This window comes from Hibiscus syriacus, unplaced genomic scaffold (assembly GCF_006381635.1).
Source record: "Hibiscus syriacus cultivar Baekdansim isolate YM2019G1 unplaced genomic scaffold, ASM638163v2 tig00002793_pilon, whole genome shotgun sequence".
NCBI lineage: Eukaryota > Viridiplantae > Streptophyta > Magnoliopsida > Malvales > Malvaceae > Hibiscus > Hibiscus syriacus.
In genome coordinates, this window is record NW_024061944.1 from 521,769 (window position 1) to 540,977 (window position 19,209).

The 19,209-nt window shown below is 34.7% G+C and overlaps 2 protein-coding genes across 3 annotated transcripts; one reads left to right on the plus strand and one right to left on the minus strand.

Annotated features, from left to right (window-relative positions):
• Positions 1-951: 951 nt before the first annotated feature.
• On the plus strand, positions 952-13,035 carry LOC120149390 (zinc finger protein 480-like). Its single transcript, XM_039162192.1, has 2 exons — positions 952-1,228; positions 11,960-13,035. Exons 1-2 carry the CDS (start codon positions 952-954, stop codon positions 13,033-13,035), a joined length of 1,353 nt encoding a protein of 450 aa, XP_039018123.1.
• Positions 13,036-16,458: 3,423 nt separating this feature from the next.
• On the minus strand, positions 16,459-18,389 carry LOC120150097 (elongation factor 1-beta 2-like). Of its 2 annotated transcripts, none has more exons than XM_039162814.1 (6): positions 18,210-18,386; positions 17,991-18,107; positions 17,792-17,861; positions 17,125-17,230; positions 16,923-17,036; positions 16,459-16,696 (listed from the first exon to the last, which is right to left on the minus strand). In XM_039162814.1, exons 1-6 carry the CDS (start codon positions 18,293-18,295, stop codon positions 16,533-16,535), a joined length of 657 nt encoding a protein of 218 aa, XP_039018745.1. In that variant the 5' UTR covers positions 18,296-18,386; the 3' UTR covers positions 16,459-16,532. The 2 variants fall into 2 exon arrangements, with proteins under 2 accessions (XP_039018745.1, XP_039018754.1); XM_039162823.1 differs by lacking the exon at positions 16,459-16,696 and adding an exon at positions 16,763-16,820 and having other exon boundaries at positions 16,901-17,036; positions 18,210-18,389.
• Between the last annotated feature and the right edge of the window lie 820 nt (positions 18,390-19,209).

Here is a 19,209-nt window from a genome sequence, read left to right on the forward strand (position 1 = left end):
TTCTGATGCCATTATAGCTTTTTTACTTTCATAATCAAAATGTAAAAATAAAACTGAATTCTACTATTACTAGCATCTCTTGTTATCAACTGTACTGGTTTTCTTTTACCATTCCCGATATTCAATTTGGTTCAAGAAATCTTATATTCTCAATGGTACTTGTATATCTGAAATTATGTCTTTCTTGATTCTGAAAGTGAATTTGATAGCATAAGGGGTACTCTTGATACTCTCTTCTTTTAAGTAATGTAAGACTCCACTCAAAATGATTTTTTTAATAAGTGTTTGATTTGAACCACTAGAAAATCAAGTGGGTTGAGTTTCAGAAGACGTTAAAAGAGTGAAGGAGTTGGGTAATACAGAGGAAGGATGAGGAGCCAAGGGATTTCAACTCAATGCTGAAAAATTATAATAATAAAAATAAAAGAGTAGGGAAATAGAGTATAAAAATCGGAAATATGTGTTATTAATTCATCAATACTTATTATCATATTTCCTATATCTACAGGGAACACAATCCTGTCCCTATATAAATTGTCTTTCTCCCTTTATCTCCTATTTATTTAAATTACCAAGACTAGGCTTAACATTCATACAGTCACTAAGAAGTCATGTTATCAAAGAAAATACTTGATGAACAGTTACTTGCTGCTCAAGCTTTTCTTTTAATTTCATCCAATACGTTATCTTACACAACTAGGGATTTATATATGTATACATAGGGAGAGAGTATCCTCGCACACAACACAGTCGGTCTTTTTTGTTTCTCTTATCCTCTGCTATCTTTTGCGTCAGGTTTGATTTTGTTATGTGTGATCGTGAAGAAGTTCTCCACATGATCAACGCTGGGAAGCGTGAAAGAATGCGATCTCCCAAACAAGAAGTTGCCGATGATGAAGACGATGGTTTTAGTTGCTTAATTTGCGTGGAAACTTTCTGCTATGCCGGCATATGAGAATCCATCGTGACAATGTTTTCGACTATAATTCTTTAAGTAAAGCTGAGACCATCTTCAAACAAGGGATGGGAAATAAGCAGTACATAGATTTGCAGAAAGAGATGACCATCTGGGATCGAACTGGTAAAAGAGGGTTAAGGAAAAGTGCAACCGACGATGTACTTCACGATGCAGCTTCCTTTATGATCTGTTGTGAACCTGCAACGAAGAAGAAGAAGAAGGAGAGTGAAGAGAGCGTGGGCTATCAAGTTAGCCCAATGGAGGGAGCTGGTGAGAGCACAGTGGAGTTATTACCCTATTTCTAGACGACAGCCTTGAAGTTTGAAACTCAAGGTTGTAACAAGTCCAATCAATCCTATGGAAGAAGATCAGGGAAGAAAAGCGTGCAATATTGTGAGATATGTGGCAAGCTTTTCGCAACGGGTCAGGCACTGTAACATCCTCTATACCGGGTTAGTGATTAAATTGTGAGATTTAAAAATTCAATGACCAAATGGGATAAATTGAGAAGTTCAAGGATTTGATTGAAATGTTTTGTGTAGGATCAATTAGCAAAGAAGAAGAATTACAAGGGCAAATTAGTCTTTTAGCAGGGAAGTAATTAAATATTACTTTTGAAGGGGTATTTTAATACCCACGTGGAAGACAATTGGGGAAAACCAAAGTTCTATATTTCTCTTCTTCATTTTTCTTCTCCACCGTGAAGCCAAGCTAAAGGTGAGTTTTCTTGTTGATCAAATTCTTGATGAATTTAAGGTTGCTTATGGATCATTAGATGATAACTAAGCTTAAGGAAAACTTAGGTTATCTTAAAATCAAAAGATGATGGAGTTAGGAAGGATTAAAGAAAGGAGGTGAATAAGTGAAATCTTGACAGAAAGGTATTAATTAGATTTTAATACTAAATTTGACTTGTCATTAGTGGAATTAAAGGATATGAAGTGTCAGAATTAGATTTAGAACATGTTGAATTTGAGTGAGATTCTTAAATTCTATATGGAGGATTGGATTTCTAAGTTTTAGAGGTATTGAATGGATAATAATTAGTTTAAGTAAGTGTATGCAAGTTAGGGATATAAAGGAGGTGAATTATGTAGTGTTGAAGGGATTATGAAGGGATTTCATGCTAAAAATGACATTTTGGGCTATGTGCATTAATGCATATTCAATGTGTACCGATGCATCAAGGATAAAATCCCAGAAATTGTTCAAGGTGTATCGATGCACTCCTTTAAAATAAAAACATCGAATGCCATCAGTGTATCGATGCACCCCCTTAAATACAAACATCGAATGAGATTTATGTATCGATGCATAGATAGTGCATCGATGCACCCGTCAAGGGATGCATCGATACATGGTGTAGTGCATCGATGCATACCTTCATTAAAAGATGAAAATGACTTTTCTTTTAGCCTAAGGAATGATAGTTTAGAATATATTAATTAGTATACTGATAAGTATCAATGATGTAGATACAGAGCCTACACAAGTTCCAGAGCGATTGCCCAATAAGATCGATCGAGGAAAAAACAAAGAAATATAGGTGAGTGTATATGCATAACATGATTATAGATATATATTCAGTTCTAGACTTGTGAGAAGTCTAGATTCAATACACTGATGCATGATTCATTTCATATTGTGAAGCATGATATAAATTCATACTATGTGCATTGTGTAACATGTTTTAAATGAATATGTATGCAAAGTTATATGAGCCATGTGATGAAGGTAAGGAAATGATATGTCTATGTGATATACTATGTAAATTGGGAAAAACCCATGTTATGTAGATGAAAACTATAGGTATAGTTGGCATGCCAAGAGTAGAGGGTCTACGCGGTCCTTTGGGACATATATGTATCCTTTGGAACATGTGTGAGGTCTTTTGAGACACATACTTGATCCTTGGCATATGTATATGATTCTTAAGGAATTTTCTATGTGGTCCTTAGGGACAATCTTATATGGCACTATGGTGTAATTCTACACGGCACTTCGGTGCAATTCTAAGTGGCACTTCGGTGCATTTATCAATTTGGGGTGACAGCATAGTGCACAACCTCACAGTACTCACATACCTTAGGTTCTCAGTATGGTATCATGGGCCAATAAAGTTATTGATATGAATTCATGAATGTTAATGTAATATGCTTATAGGTAAGGAACATGGTGATATAAACTGCATGGTTAAGTATTTGATTTCATCTCATTTCATCTTGTTATGGCATTTTCATTACATTTCCTTGTTGTTATTATTATTATATTGCCTCACTAAGTCGATGACTTAACGTGTGAGTGTTCCACACGTAGGATCCGAGAAAGTAGACGAGACAGGTTAAGCAGTTGGACAACACTACTCCTGCAACTATCAGATCAGAGGCGACTTAATCAGTAGGTCCTTTTGTTATGTAAATGAATGTTGGCATGTAATCAAAGAGTCAAGTTGTGTATGCTCTGAGTATTTTGATAAATTTGTATTAACATATGTATATTATTGTATTTTAATAACATAAGTTCAAATGTTTGATCATTTTTTAGAGCATTGTTTTGTATAGTTAATGTGACATCCTGGACTCGTATCCGGGTCGGGTACGGGTTAAGGGTGTTATATTTAATGATATCAGAGCTATGGTTTACTCGATTCTAGGCATAAACCAGAGTCTATAGAGTCTTTAAATGAAATACATGCAACACATAGCGAGAACTTCTGATCTGGTATAGTATGAGTATGTTGTTTTGCTAATAGAACAATGTGTTTATTTTATTAGATGTCCGGACATAATAGCTCCCGAGTGAAGCGGAAGAAGATATGCCTGCTGAAAGCAGTAATTCACTTGCCCTGGACAGACAAGGTAAAGGACATGCATATCAGGGAGTGCCTGTACAAGACCAAGACACTTTCTTCAGGACGTTGGACGCTATTCTGACGTGTCTTCAACCTCTTGCCCCACAAATTCAAAGAATGAATGTAGCAAAAGAGTTGAGAAGTTTGGGAGCTCCCAAATTTAAGGGAGAATCTGAGAAAGGTCTGGTTGCGGCAGATCTTTGGTTAAATGATTTGAAAATCATGTTAGATAGTCTCCACTGTTCTGAAGTGGAGAAGTTAGATGGGGTTATCTCTTTACTAAGGGGTCAAGCGAGGATATGGTGAACGAACGTCACCATGAGGATGTCTAGTGACCAGTTAACTTGGTCTTTGTTCTTAGATGAATTTAAAAACAAGTACATTGGAGATCAATTTATTCGGCAGATGAAGAAGGAGTTTATGAATTTAAAATAGATGAACCACTCTGTATATGAGTATGAATGCGAGTTCAACAAGCTGAGTCGGTTTGCATCTGAGCTTGTGCCTATTGAAAAAGATGAGTGTGAGTGGTTTATGGAGGGCTTACGCCCTAGGCTTAAGGAAATGTTGATAGTATTAAACTTGTCCTCGTTTCAGGAGGTGATTAATCAGGAAAAGGCTCTTGAAAGGGCTTAGAATGAGAAATTCGGGGACTCAAGAGTTCAGACATCAAAGAGGACGGGTGCTTTTTACAACTCAGCCCCACCAAAAAGATGAAGAGATTCAGGATTTCGATCACAAGTTAGATCAGAATTAGTTGCATCCTCTGCTAGAGGAGTAAGTCAGGCAAGACCTAGACAGACACAGTTGGTGGGATCTGGTGTCGTGAGATCCAATCAGGGTCAACTGAGACAATGTCAGCACTGTGGGAAAAACCATTTTGGGGCGTGTCGGATGGCTGGGGGGACTTGTTTCCGATGCGGAGATGCTAGATATTTTATTTGGGATTGTCCGTTAATGGTTAAAGAGTCTGCACCATCTGAAAGAGTTGATTCTGCCTCACAGAGAGAGGTCAGGGAAGAGGTAGAGGAAGGAACCAGTCTGAATCCTCTGCTCAACATGAAGTTCGGTCAACCGCACGGGTATAAAATTTAAAGACAAGTGAAGACCGTGATGATCCCGATATTATAGCATATACTTTCCAGCTGTATGATAAATTAGTATTGGTACTGATTGATCCGAGTTCTAATTATTCTTACATTACAAGTAAATTAGTAAAGGAATTGGGGATCCCCTTAGAAGCCACGAGTAATGAGATTATAGTAACTAATCCTTTAGGGCATAGTGCTCGGGTGAACAAAGTTTGTAAGAGGTGTCCCATAAAGATTCAGGGAATTGAATTCCCTGCTAATTTGATGGAATTACCCTTTGACGAGTTTGAAGTAATTCTGAGAATGGATTGGTTGTTCCGTTACTATGGGGATGTTAATTACAGATCGAAAAGGTAACCCTGAAGAGTCCAGGAGGAACATAAATAAGTGTGATAAGTGAAATGTTTAATCTTTTAGCAAATGTAATATCAGTAATGTCTGCTAAGAAGTTATTGCTACAAGGATGTCAAGGTTTTCTTGCAAATATGATAGATACAAGAGCTAAAGAGAAGGGATTAAATGAGATTTCAATAGTTCGAGAATTCCCTGATGTTTTTCCTGCTGAGTTGCCAGGATTACCTCCAGATAGAGAGGTAGAATTTCAAATTGAAGTAATGCCAGGAACAGTTCCGATTGCAATGGAACCTTATCGGATGGCTCTGAAAGAATTGCAAGAGTTAAAGAATCAATTGCAAGAGTTGTTAGAGAAGAGATTTATTCGACCAAGTGTGTCGCCTTGGGGAGATCCAGTGGTATTTGTTAAGAAGAATGATAGGTCAATGCGTCTCTGCATTGATTATCGACAGCTTAATAAGGTGACCATCAAGAATAAGTATCCCATCCCACGTATTGATGACTTGTTTGATCAGCTAAAAGGAGCTTCGGTATTTTCGAAGATCGATCTACGTTCGAGTTATCACCAATTGAAGATTCAGGAGGACATTCCAAAGACTGCTTTTAGAACGAGATATGTCCATTATGAATTCATTGTAATGCCATTTGGAGTAACGAATGCACCTACTGTTTTCATGGATCTCATGAACAGGATTTTTCAGCCCTATTTGGACTAGTTTGTTGTTGTCTTTATTGATGACATACTAGTTTACTCGAAGTCCATTGAAGAGCATAGCGCACATTTGAGAATAGTTTTGCAAATTCTCAAAGATAAGAAGCTTTATGCCAAATTGTCCAAATGTGAATTTTGCCTAAATGAAGTAATTTTCTTGGGGCATGTAATCTCTGCAGATGGGATTCGGGTGGACCCTCAAAAGGTAAAAGCTAATGGATTGGGAAGTTCTAAAGAATGTATCAGATGTTCGGAGTTTCCTTGGACTTGCTGGTTATTATCGAAGATTCGTTAAGAATTTTTCGATGATAGTGATGCCTTTAACGAAGCTGATGAGAAAGAATGTACCGTTTGTTTGGACTTCTGAATGTCAAGAAAGTTTTAAAGCTTTAAAGAGAATTCTGACAGAAACTCCTGTATTGGTTTAACCGGAATCTGGCAAGAATTTTGTCGTATACAGTGACGCGTCCCATAATGGGTTGGGGTGTGTATTAATACAAGAAGGGAAGATGGTAGCGTATGCATCGAGGTAGTTAAAACCACATGAAAAGAATGACCCCACCCATGATTTAGAAATTGCTACAGTGGTGTTCGCTCTCAAGATTTGGCGTCATTATCTGTATGGAGAACGATGTTACTTGTATACGGATCATAAGAGCTTGAAATACCTAATGACTCAAAAAGAGCTTAATTTGAGACAAAGGAGATGGGTTGAGTTTTTGAGAGATTATGATATAATAATTGACTATCATCCCGGAAAGGCTAACGTGGTAGTAGATGCTTTGAGTAAAAAAACGTTTGCAGCTTTACGAGCTATGGATGCAAGGTTAACTTTGACTGGAGACGGTGGTCTATGTGCAGAGTTAAAACTTAAACCATCATGGTTGGACCGAATAGGAGAATTGCAAAGCCAAGATGAAATATGTTTGAAAAGAATAGAGCAAGTAAAGAATAAAGAAATTAAGGATTTTGAGGTGAAGTCTGATGGGAAATTGTATTATAAAGAAAGAATTGTGATACCAGACGATGAAGAGTTGAAGAAAGATTTATTAACAGAGGCTCATTGCAGTCCATTGACGATGCACTCGGGTGGAACCAAGATGTATATGGATTTAAAAGATCGGTATTGGTGGCCAGGGATGAAACGAAGCATTACTGAATTTGTGTCAAAGTGCTTAATATGTCAGCAAGTCAAAGCCGAACATCAAGTTCCGTCTAGATTATTGTAAACACTTTCCATTCCACAATGGAAGTGGGAAAATGTAATGATGATTTTTTTCGGGGTTACCCCTGACTCCAAACAAAGAGATTCGATTTGGGTAATTGTTGATGGAACCAAGATGTATATGGATTTAAAAGATCGGTATTGGTGGCCAGGGATGAAATAAAGCATTACTGAATTTGTGTCAAGTGTTTAATATGTCAGCAAGTCAAAACCGAACATCAAGTTCCGTCTAGATTATTGTAAACACTTTCCATTCCACAATGGAAGTGGGAAAATGTAATGATGATTTTTTTCGGGGTTACCCCTGACTCCAAACAAAAGAGATTCAATTTGGGTAATTGTTGATCGATTGACTAAGTCAGCACATTTCCTTCCTGTCAGAACATATTTCTCTATGGAAAAGTATTCAGAGTTGTATATTAGAGAAATTATTAGATTGCATGGAGTGCCTGTTTCTATAATTTCTGATTGAGATCCTCGATTCACCTCGAGATTATGGAAATCCTTGCATGGAGCGTTGGGGACTCGCTTAAACTTTAGTACCGCCTTTCACCCCCAGACAGACGGACAATCAGAAAGAACTATTCAAATATTGGAAGATATATTGCGAGCATGTGTTATGGAGTTCAAAGGGTCATGGGAGAAATACTTACCACTGGCGGAGTTCGCTTACAACAATAGTTATCAGTCCAGTATTAAAATGGCACCCTATGAGGCGTTATATGGAAGGAAATGTTATATGCCATTAAACTGGTATGAGCTCAAAGATCGGAATGTACTCGTCTAGATTTGATTCAAGATATGGAAGAGAAAGTTCGGGAAATTCAACATAACCTAAAAGTGGCATTTGATCAACAAAAGTCTTATTCTGACCTTAAAAGAAAGGAGATTGAATTTGAAGATGGGGATAAAGTGTTTCTGAAGGTATCACCATGGAAAAAAGTATTACGATTTGGTCAGAAAAGAAAGCTAAGTCCTAGATTCATCGGGTCATATAAAGTTGTTAAAAGAATAGGACCAGTGGCATATCAGTTATTTTTGCCACCAGAAATGGAGAAAATCCATAATGTATTCCATGTGTCCATGTTAAGAAAATATAGGTCCGATCCCTTTCACATCGTTGCACCAGAACAAGTAGAAGTTCAACCTGCTTTAACCTATGAATAGGAACCAATACAAATATTGGCTCACGAAGTCAAACAATTGAGAAATAAAATGGTTCCATTGGTCAAAGTTCTTTGGAGAAATCACAAAATAGAAGAAGCAACGTGGGAACGTGAAGAGGATATGCGATTCAATACCCCCATTTGTTTGTGCAATAAAATTTCGAGGACGAAATTTCTTAAGGGAGGGAGATTTGTAACATCCTCTATATCGGGTTAGTGATTAAATTGTGAGATTTAAAAATTCAGTGACCAAATGGGATAAATTGAGAAGTTCAAGGATTTGATTGAAATGTTTTGTGTAGGATCAATTAGCAAATAAGAAGAATTACAAGGGCAAATTAGTCTTTTAGCAGGGAAGTAATTAAATATTACTTTTGAAGGGATATTTTAATACCCACGTGGAAGACAATTGGGGAAAACCAAAGTTCCAGATTTCTCTTCTTTTTCATTCTTCTTCTCCACCGTGAAGTCCAAATAAAGGTGAGTTTTCTTGTTGATCAAATTCGTGATGAATTTAAGGTTGCTTATTGATTATTAGATGATAACTAAGCTTAAGGAAAGCTTAGGTTATCTTAAAATCAAAAGATGAAGGAGTTAGGAAGGATTAAAGAAAGGAGGTGAATAAGTGAAATCTTGACAGAAAAGTATTAATTAGATTTTAAGACTAAATTTGACTTGTCATTAGTGGAATTAAAGGATATGAATGTCAGAATTAGATTTAGAAAATGTTGGAATTTGAGTGAGATTCTTAAATTCTATATGGAGGATTGGATTTCTAAGTTTTAGAGGTATTGAATGGATAATAATTAGTTTAAGTAAGTGTATGCAAGTTAGGGATATAAAAGGAGGTGAATTATGTAGTGTTGAGGGGATTATGAAGGGATTTCGTGCTAAAAATGACATTTCTGGGCTATGTGCATCGATGCACATTCAATGTGTACCGATGCATCAAGGATAAAATCTCAGAAATTGTTCAAGGTGTATCGATGCACATGAAGTGCATCGATGCACTCCTTTAAAATAAAAACATTGAATGCCATCAGTGTATCTATGAACAAGTAGTGCATCGATGCACCCCCTTAAATACAAACATCGAATGAGATTTATGTATCGATGCATAGATAGTGCATCGATGCACCCGTCAAGGGATGCATCGATACATGGTGTAGTGCATCGATGCATACCTTCATTAAAAGATGAAAATGACTTTTCTTTTAGCCTAAGGAATGATAGTTTAGAATATATTAATTAGTATACTGATAAGTATCAATGAATTACTATGTAGATACAGAGCCTACACAAGTTCTAGAGCGATTGCCCAATAAGATCGATCGAGGAAAAAACAAAGAAATATAGGTGAGTGCATATGCATAACATGATTATAGATATATATTCAGTTCTAGACTTGTGAGAAGTCTAGATTCAATACACTGATGCATGATTCATTTCATATTGTGAAGCATGATATAAATTCATATTATGTGCATTGTGTAACATGTTTTAAATGAATATGTATGCAAAGTTATATGAGCCATGTGATGAAGGTAAGGAAATGATATGTCTATGTGATATACTATGTAAATTGGGAAAAGCCCATGTTTATGAGAACTATATATATAGTTGGCATGCCAAGAGTAGAAGGTCTACGCGGTCCTTCGGAACATATATGTATCCTTTGGTACATGTGTGAGGTCTTTTGAGACACATACTTGATCCTTGGCATATGTATATAATTCTTAAGGAATTTTCTATGTGGTCCTTAGGGATAATCTTATTTGGCACTACGGTATAATTCTACGTGGCACTTCGGTGCATTTATACGAGTTGTGGTGACAACATAGTGCACAACCTCACAGTACTCACATACCTTAGGTTCTTAGTATGGTATCATGAGCCAATAAAGTTATTGATACGAATTCATGAATGTTAAGGTAATATGCTTATAGGTAAGGAACATGGTGATATAAACTGCATATTTCATCTTATTATGGCATTTTCATTACATTTCCTTGTTGTTATTATTATTATATTACCTCACTAAGTCGATGACTTAGCGTGTGAGTGTTTCACACGTAGGATCCGAGAAAGTAGACGAGACAGGTTAAGCAGTTGGACAACACTACTCCTGCAACTATCAGATCAGAGGCAACTTAATCATAGGTCCTTTTGTTATGTAAATGAATGTTGGCATGTAATCAAAGAGTCAAGTTGTGTATGCTCTGAGTATTTTGATAAACTTGTATTAACATATGTATATTATTGTATTTTAATAATATAAGTTTAAATGTTTTATCGTTTTTTAGAGTATTGTTTTGTATAGTCAATGTGACATCCTGGACTCGTATCCGGGTCGGGTACGGGTTGAGGGTGTTACACACTCGGTGGCCACAAAACGTCCCATCGGATGAAGGATCCATTCAAGGCCAAAAACAAACAAGGAGCGTGCGGTGAAGCTAGAGATTGTGTCACCAGAATGCTGTTTCCTGGGTTAATGCCTGAACAAGTTCATCCTAAGAAGATGCTGGATTTTGATCTTAATGTCCCTTATCAGGATTAATTTTTTTTCCTGTTTTAAGTTTGTCTACATTTAAACTCGTGGTTAAAAGAAACTTTTCTTTGTATATATTACGTCTTGTTATGAGTAAACACTGGTAAATCCGAATGATTTTTCAGTAATATCATCGATATTTTATCTATTAACGATTAATTCAAATTGAATCTTATAGAATCCTTTCAATTTTTTTTAAGATATTAAAATCCGAATGCTTAACATTTACTTATGAAATCTAACTTAGATTTTCGAGAGATTAGTAAAGGGACCACATAAAACTCTTTAAACTAAACCTAAAAGCATGTGTTCTTTTTTTTTTCACAAGAACAAAATTAAATATTTAATTACCTTGTATACACTCACCCAAGATTTCTTTACATATTCAATTGAAACCAAAAGTATTGTATAGTAGCCCGTAGGTTATCAAACTAACGAATTTTCCGCATCCCTACAACGGCATTTTATTGAAGGTTATAAAGTTATAACATCTGAATGTATGTTTAGTGTTTGAATAATGAAATACGAATCTTTTAATGATGTATGTTATGTGATGCATCCATGTTTGAATATATTGTTAAGTACATGTGTTGATGTATATCAAAGTAGAAGATTTATGATATTGTAATGGTCCATTATCCTAATGTAGTGATAGTGAAGCATGTTAAGTGATAAAAAAAAATATCAATACTGTAATATTACCATCCACTATGGTAAACATGATACTTTTTCTAGGTTAGGATTTGATCTAATCCGATTTGGCGGGCCAATTTATTATTCATTCATTAATTAAAAATTGTATTTATATTAATATTTGTATATATTTATTATTAAATTTAAACAAAAACTAATCATTTAGTAGTAAATTATCTGAATTTCAAAAATTAGGCATAGAATAAGAAACAATAGTAGCGTTCGTATGGTCAGAAAGAAGTATGTTTCCAGGAAATTACTTAATGAACCTCACTTGCTAATCAAGTTATATTTAAATTTCAGTGGAGAGAGTAAGCCCAGCATGACTAGGCGGTTTATCTTGTTGTATATATTTATGCAGAAAGCGAGAGAGTATACACGCCGCCCACAAACACACAGTCGATCGGGTCTTTCTCTTTCTTTCTTTCTTTGTATCGTCAGTTGATATTTCATACGTGTGATCCTAAAGAAGAAGAGCTTCACATGTCTCATAGCGCTGATTCCTTGGCCGCCCCCGCCCGTAACTGCTTGAAATCCCTCAAAACTGCTCATCAGGATTCAACGATCATATTATGTACATATTGCGGCAAAGGCTTCAAATCCAGAAACGCCTTGCACGGTCATATTCGGATCCATACTGAGTATCAGCCTAGGTCCAAACCTGGACCCCAAGATGATGGTTTTGCTTGTTTGGTTTGCAACCAAAGTTTCTCGTCGATGCAGTTACTGTGCCTGCATATGAGCCAGCATATGAGAATCCACCGCCGTACCCTTCCCAACGGTGTTCACCACCCTCCTGCTGCAACGTCCCATGAAGCCGACACCACGGTGAAACTATGGGTTGAGAGCACAGTCTCTTCACGTAATGACCAAAACCTAGATTTGCTGAAATACATGCCCACCTGCTCCCAAACTGAAAAAAGAGGTTTCAAGAGAAGTGCTAGTGACGGCCACATAATCTACGATGCAGTGCCGTTGAGATTCTGTCACGCTCGCCATCCTCAGATGAAGACTGAAGAGAGCACCAGCTATCGAGATATGGATGGAGTTGCTGATTCTGAGAGCACGTTGCTTGCCAATACATGGAGCTTGATACCCTATTGCGAGCCGATAACAACGGTGAAGTTGGGAACTCAAAATTCTAACAAGTCCAACCAATCCCATGAAAGAAGATCAATGAAGAAGGCTAAATTAGAGAAGAAAAGCGTGCACCAATGTGAGATATGTAGCAAGACTTTCGCCACAGGTCAGGCACTCGGTGGCCACAAAACAGCCCATCGGATGAAGGATCCATTGAAGGTGGAGTTAGCACAGGCAAAAACCAAACGAGGAGGGTGTGGTGAAGCTAAAGAGAGTGTCGCCAGAACGCTGTTGCCTGAACAAGTTCATCCTAAGAAGTTGCTGGATTTTGATCTTAATATCCCTTATCAGGAGTAATTCTTTCTGTTTTAACTTCTTCTACATTTGAGCTTGTGGTTAAACTAAACTATTCTTTGTATAAATTTCAACGTCTTGATACGAGTAAAAATTGATGTGCCTATGCAGTTCAACATGTTTCTAATTATATGTCAAATTTTCATATGTTGCTTTTTAATTAAAGTAGGCTATTTTCCACGGCAACTTAAACTCTTGTAAACCATTATAATAACATCTATCATATACCAATAGTTAATTTAAGTGTTTAAACTCATTATTAAATAAAATTAATTATTCTTAATTCATAAGTTAATCTTACTGGAGTGATCGAAGACTAGGGTGAGCAAAATGCGTCTTGATCTGAATTTTTTTACAATTTTGAGTTATTTTTAGTTGAGTTCTTCGAGTAAACTCGAATTATCGAATTAGTTTTTGAGTTCGAGCGAGTTGAAAATTTGGGTTGACTATTTTGATAGTTTTCTATTTAGCCCATGATTTCCTTATTCATTCAATTACTCTTTCATTTTAAGTTATTTTTTTACTAAATTTGAACCACATGCTCTTAGACCATCATAGAATAGCTATGAGATTTCAATTTCTCTTTTTGATAACAATTTTTTATTTTTCAATTTAGACCCTCAACTTTTCATGATTTCCTTATTTCTTCAATTCATCCTTCATTTTTAAGTCTACTTTTTTTTTACCAAATTTGAATCACATATACCACTATAGAATACATATACACTTCAATTCCTTTTTTTTTATTTAAAACATACTCTATTTTTTTTATTTAGTTCCTTAACTTTGTATTTTACTTAATTTAGTCTTTTGATTGCAATTGTTTGTAAATTCTTTCTTCCCATCAATTCCTTGACTCTTTTATACTTCAATATTTTACCCTCGAAATAGATATTTTTAAATATAATATTATAAATATATTTTATAATTTTAGGTTGTATTTGATATATTAAATAACATTATAATGTGAAAATAATATGAAGAAATATATGGTTAGATAAAATCGAAAAATTGGAATCAATCCTTACCATAAAATTTGCATAGAAACTTGAACAATTCAACTCTGATTTTTTAAACTCGACTCGACTTGAAAAAAATTAAGTTAAGTTCAAGTTACAAAATACGAGTCGTCAACTCGAATAACTTAAAATTTATTGACTCAACTTGATCGAATGCTCATCCCTATTAAATACGATGACCAATGTCTGATATTAAGACCCATGATAACTTCTAATTAACTTGTAATGTAGTATTACCATATCAACCTCTTTTCTTAATCATTATTTTTTTATTCATGTGAATTACCAAAATTGGCCTAGAATATGAAGCAAGAGTTGCTATAAATGCATTCACAACAAAAAAACCCAACTTAAAAGTTCATACTCAATTTCTAATCTTTCTTTTTTCTTGTTGAACCTATATTTTAATATAATAAAGAAGGGTAAAATATTTTTGGACTTAATTGGATTTAATCAAATATTTCAAATATAATTCCAAGTCCAAAATAACTTGAAAAAAATGTTTTCTAAATTGATATTTATATATGAAATATTTTTGAGTTAATTAAAATATGTTTAAAGTGTTTACAATGTCTTTAAAGCTCTTAAAATATGAAAAACAATATTCAATTACTATTTGGCACTGCTAACGACATGTTCACTTAGGTACTGTTCATGAATAGTGAGTTTCGAAACTTTACTTAAAGTTTCGAAACTTTGCCCCGTGAAACAATTTTAACGGTATGATTTTCTTCAACGTTCATTTTTAAGTAATAGTTTCGAAACTTTCATCAGTATGTTTAAAAGTTTCGAAACTTGCATCAAAGTTACGGACTCTTCTTAAAGTTTCGAAACTTTATGTGCAGGTAGCCACAATTATGAGAAATGAATGCTTCCAATGACTCTAACTCATCCCCAACAGGTCATAAACAACTAGCACTCATTCCACACTACAAAAACAACCCAATGACACTTAAAGAAGGTTACAACACCTATCCAAACAATCAATACCAAGAGAAAATCTATTTCAATCTTATTTTTCCTTTTCTCTTGTACATAGAGTGTTTTAGTGAGCTTAATTGTATACATCTACTTTGTGAGGTTTTCTTATTTACAATCTTCTCATCCTTTTGTAAAAGGGCTTTGGTTCTAGTTTAGCCATTGAAAACTAGGGAGTTGTAAAAGGTTACTCTTGAACCTAGAAAAAGAAAAATAAATTAGTAAATTTGTTAGAAATTCTTAGTGTGTAGCTAAGGTAGTGGTTGTAGGCTTCATTTGAAAAAGTTGAACCACTCTAAATGCTTCTGCAAATTTTATCATTTCTCTACATACGCCCAAAATTTTATTTGGTCAATTAAGCTCCTCTTGGAGTTATTTGGTTGATCGTTTCGAGCCCAACATTTCTATTTTATAAAACCTAGTTTTCTCTCATTGGTGTGTTATTCATCTCTTTTCTTTTCATCTTTGTTGATTGGAAACAACATCAACTTTAATGTTGGTTGCCAACCGTCAGTATTTCTTTATTGTCTTTTCCATTGTATCTCTATTTTCTTTTGTTTTTTGATTTTCAGTAAGTGCTTGTATGACACTTTTGGCACGCTTTCTTTTGTCTTTTGACATATTTTTCGGTCGCTTTTTTCATATATCTTTTACAAGGGTTGATTAGACATCATCACGACTGATCAAGATGTTACTTATCTGATATTTTATTGATCTTCCCTGCTTTGAACCCTCAGAGTGAATTTGGATACCCATTTCATTCGTGGATAGTTTTTCACTTCGCTTGAGTTTGATTCATGATTTTGTCGGTAATCTTTAATAGTTTGATCCTCTTTTGTAAATCATTTACCGATACAATAAGATCTATTAATATCTGTCTTTGTTCGAGCTTCTTAGTTAAAATTTTAATCTTATTTCGTATGGTCTAATCTTAAGTTGCTAATTTGTTTAAATGATTATAATAAATTGTCCTAATTATATACTTAATTGATTGTAAAATTTTATTGTAATTTGAGATATTTTTTCAATAAAATATCTTTATTGTAATTTGAGATATTTTTATTTTCAATAAAATTAGTTGCTTCCTTTCAAAAATAAAAATAAATGTTCATCAAACTTTCTGTCACTTAACACTAAAAAATATTGAATAGACTAAATTAAACATTTAATTATCATTATCGCAGCAACAATAAAAGTGTAAACAATCGATGAAATATAATGAACCTGAAAATTCCTTTTAAGTTCCAAAACAGAGATTAATGACTTCCGTTTCCATCTATAGAGTTGAACCGCTTATGCAATCTGCAAGGTCACTAAACCTGCTTTGGAAAACTTAAATTAAATCAAAGCATATAACGTCCTTAAATACTCAATCTAGAGCAGAAGCAGTTTCTAGCACAGCTCAAGCAAAAAACATATATTATGGAGGGGAAAGCAAGCAAAAAAGTCTATAACATTGCCAATGGCAGGCTCTTTAACGGCCGTGGAACAAAACAAAGTCGTCTAGATTTTGTTGAATGCAACAATGTCACAGCTCTGAATGTGTTCATTGCGTGGCTCCACTGTGAGGTGCTCCTCTATAAGGGTATCAACCGAAACAAGATCATCCACTATAGTAAGCATGATCTGTAGTTTCTTAATGCCATAACCAACGGCAACCAGCTTTGCTGCAAGTATAACAAAACAAATAATCATTAGGATAGGCGCTGTATGTAATCCATCCATGTTACTATGACTCTTCAGGTCATCTAAAATACCTGAGTATAGCATATTCGGACATGAATATGAATAAACAAATTATACTTGTATCAGACAATCACATCTGACAGTCACGTTAGAGTCCAAAGTAACATAGATGCAACAGATTAATAGAAATTATAAACCAAATCATACATGCTCCCCACAAAAGCCCAGGCATCTCGACAGATCGAACAGCTTCTTCCAACTTCTTCATGTCAGTCTCATCATCCCATGGTTTAACATCCAAAAGTACAGAAGATTTTCCGCCTTCAAGAATCAACCAATGTCAAAAGATTAAGATCATCAAAGCAGCAAAAATGCATCTTTAACATGAAACAAAAACACAAATACTTACTTTCTTTCTTCTTAGCTGACTTTTTAGAGGCTTCCCTCTCCTCTGCTGCCTTCTTTTCCTCCTCTGTCTCATCACCAAATAAATCCAAGTCATCATCATCTGCAGCCTGTCAGCAGAAAACAGGTAAAAACAAGTAAATAAGCAATTAAATAATAAAACTGATAATAGAGGAAGAATACTAGAGGTTATACTCTCAACATTAGCATTTTGAAATTAAAAAGCTTCAAGGTCACAAGCACTATGTTAAAGGCAATTGCTTTTCCTTTCCTTGAGATACATTTGAGGAAAACGAGGGGGGACAGAGAATTCAAAATATAAAATTTAAACCATTGAGGAGTCGAGAGAAGAGCAACATAGAGTTATCTAGATAACAAACAAAATGTTCACAATTCATAGAAATCAAATCGTAACTGAAACTGATAGAGCATGTTGAATAGATCACATAAATAGATTTTTCTTTTTTAAAACCAAACTACAATATTAGGAAAAATCTCACTGCTCTTCAACTAATTATTCAACCATCCCATAGACACACCTCTATTCAACAAACTACTTGCATATTATTGATATACTCTCAATTAACTATTCAGCGGATGATTTCACTCTAACAAACTATATCTTAAAACAGAACTATGACTTGGGTCCAATAAATCAACTTGAAACACACCTCATCTTTGGCAGATTCAGCTGGAGCAGCTTTGCCGCCAAATCCAACCCCAGCAGCTTTCCCAGGGAAGCTAAAAACCATTGAAAATAAAATGGATTGTTCTAAGACAAATCTGTAGATTTAATAAAATTTCCAAAGACAGATATTAACAATCAAAGAAAAGTGTATCATGAACAACACAATAAATAAGAAACATTACCTGGTGGCAAGTTGAGATGAAACAGAATTATACCACTTGCTAACATTGAGAAACGCATCACCAGGATTATTCAAAACAGCAGCGTAAACTTTTATGTCATCCTTGCTCAGCTTATTCCTGGAAAAGAAAAGAAAAACATAAAGATCTCATTGTTAGTGCTTTAAAAATTGAGAAACAACTATTGAGTTCTGGGAAAATAGTAAGATAATAGGGGTTTACCCAGAGATGTAAGATTTGCCAGAGAGGAAGTCATTAAGGGATTTAAGGCCAGACTCAGTGTGGAGGTTAGAGAAAGTGACAGCCATTTTTGGGAATTCGAAGGACAAAAAAAGAGGGAGAGAAAAGGAGATGAGATCTCAGTAAAAGTTGAGTAAAGCCGGATATACGAGCTTACAATGAAATGGGTGGTATATATATGGCGGACTCACTTTGTGAGGGTGTACTAAAACCCTAGATATTGCAATGCAATGGCATATTCCCATTTTTAATTAAAGGCTTAATACCTCTTTTGGTCCCTTTATTATAGTTAGACTATTATTTTAGCACTTGTATATTTTTTATTTCAATTTAACCCTTATATTATAATTTCGTCCATCAATTTAACTCTTGTTCTCGTACAGTCGGCTTATTTTTTTCCTTTGGCATTCTTTTCCTTTTTGAACAATGGCAACTGATTTTAATTAATAACATAAGGAATCAAAATTATAAAACATTAAAGTATTGAGAGAAAATTAGATATAATAGTCATCAAAATATTCATACAAAAATAAAAAAATAAACATTTCATTGAGAATGACAATCAACATCAAAACTCAATAACCTTTATAATAACTCATTATCTTTGTCGAATGATACGCTTTACGAAATGATAAAGAAGCAGTGAGCGAACCAAACAATCTGATAGACTGCTTCGTTACACAATTTCGATTAGATCGACAAACTACGTTTTACTAAAGAGGGATCTGATTATACATGACTACCGACAAACCAATTAGAAAATAAATACCGTGATGATTTTTGTACGAGTACTAAAACGACATCAAAAGTATGTGAAAAACATACCAAAAAGTAATAAGGATCGTGCCACAAGAGTGGAGAAAACGTGTGCTATAAGAGTAGAGCAAAACATGTCACAAGGATAGAGATTCTTATTCAAATTAAAAAAAAAAATAATAAAAAATAAAAGACATAATATAAAAAATAAAATAATAATAGTCTC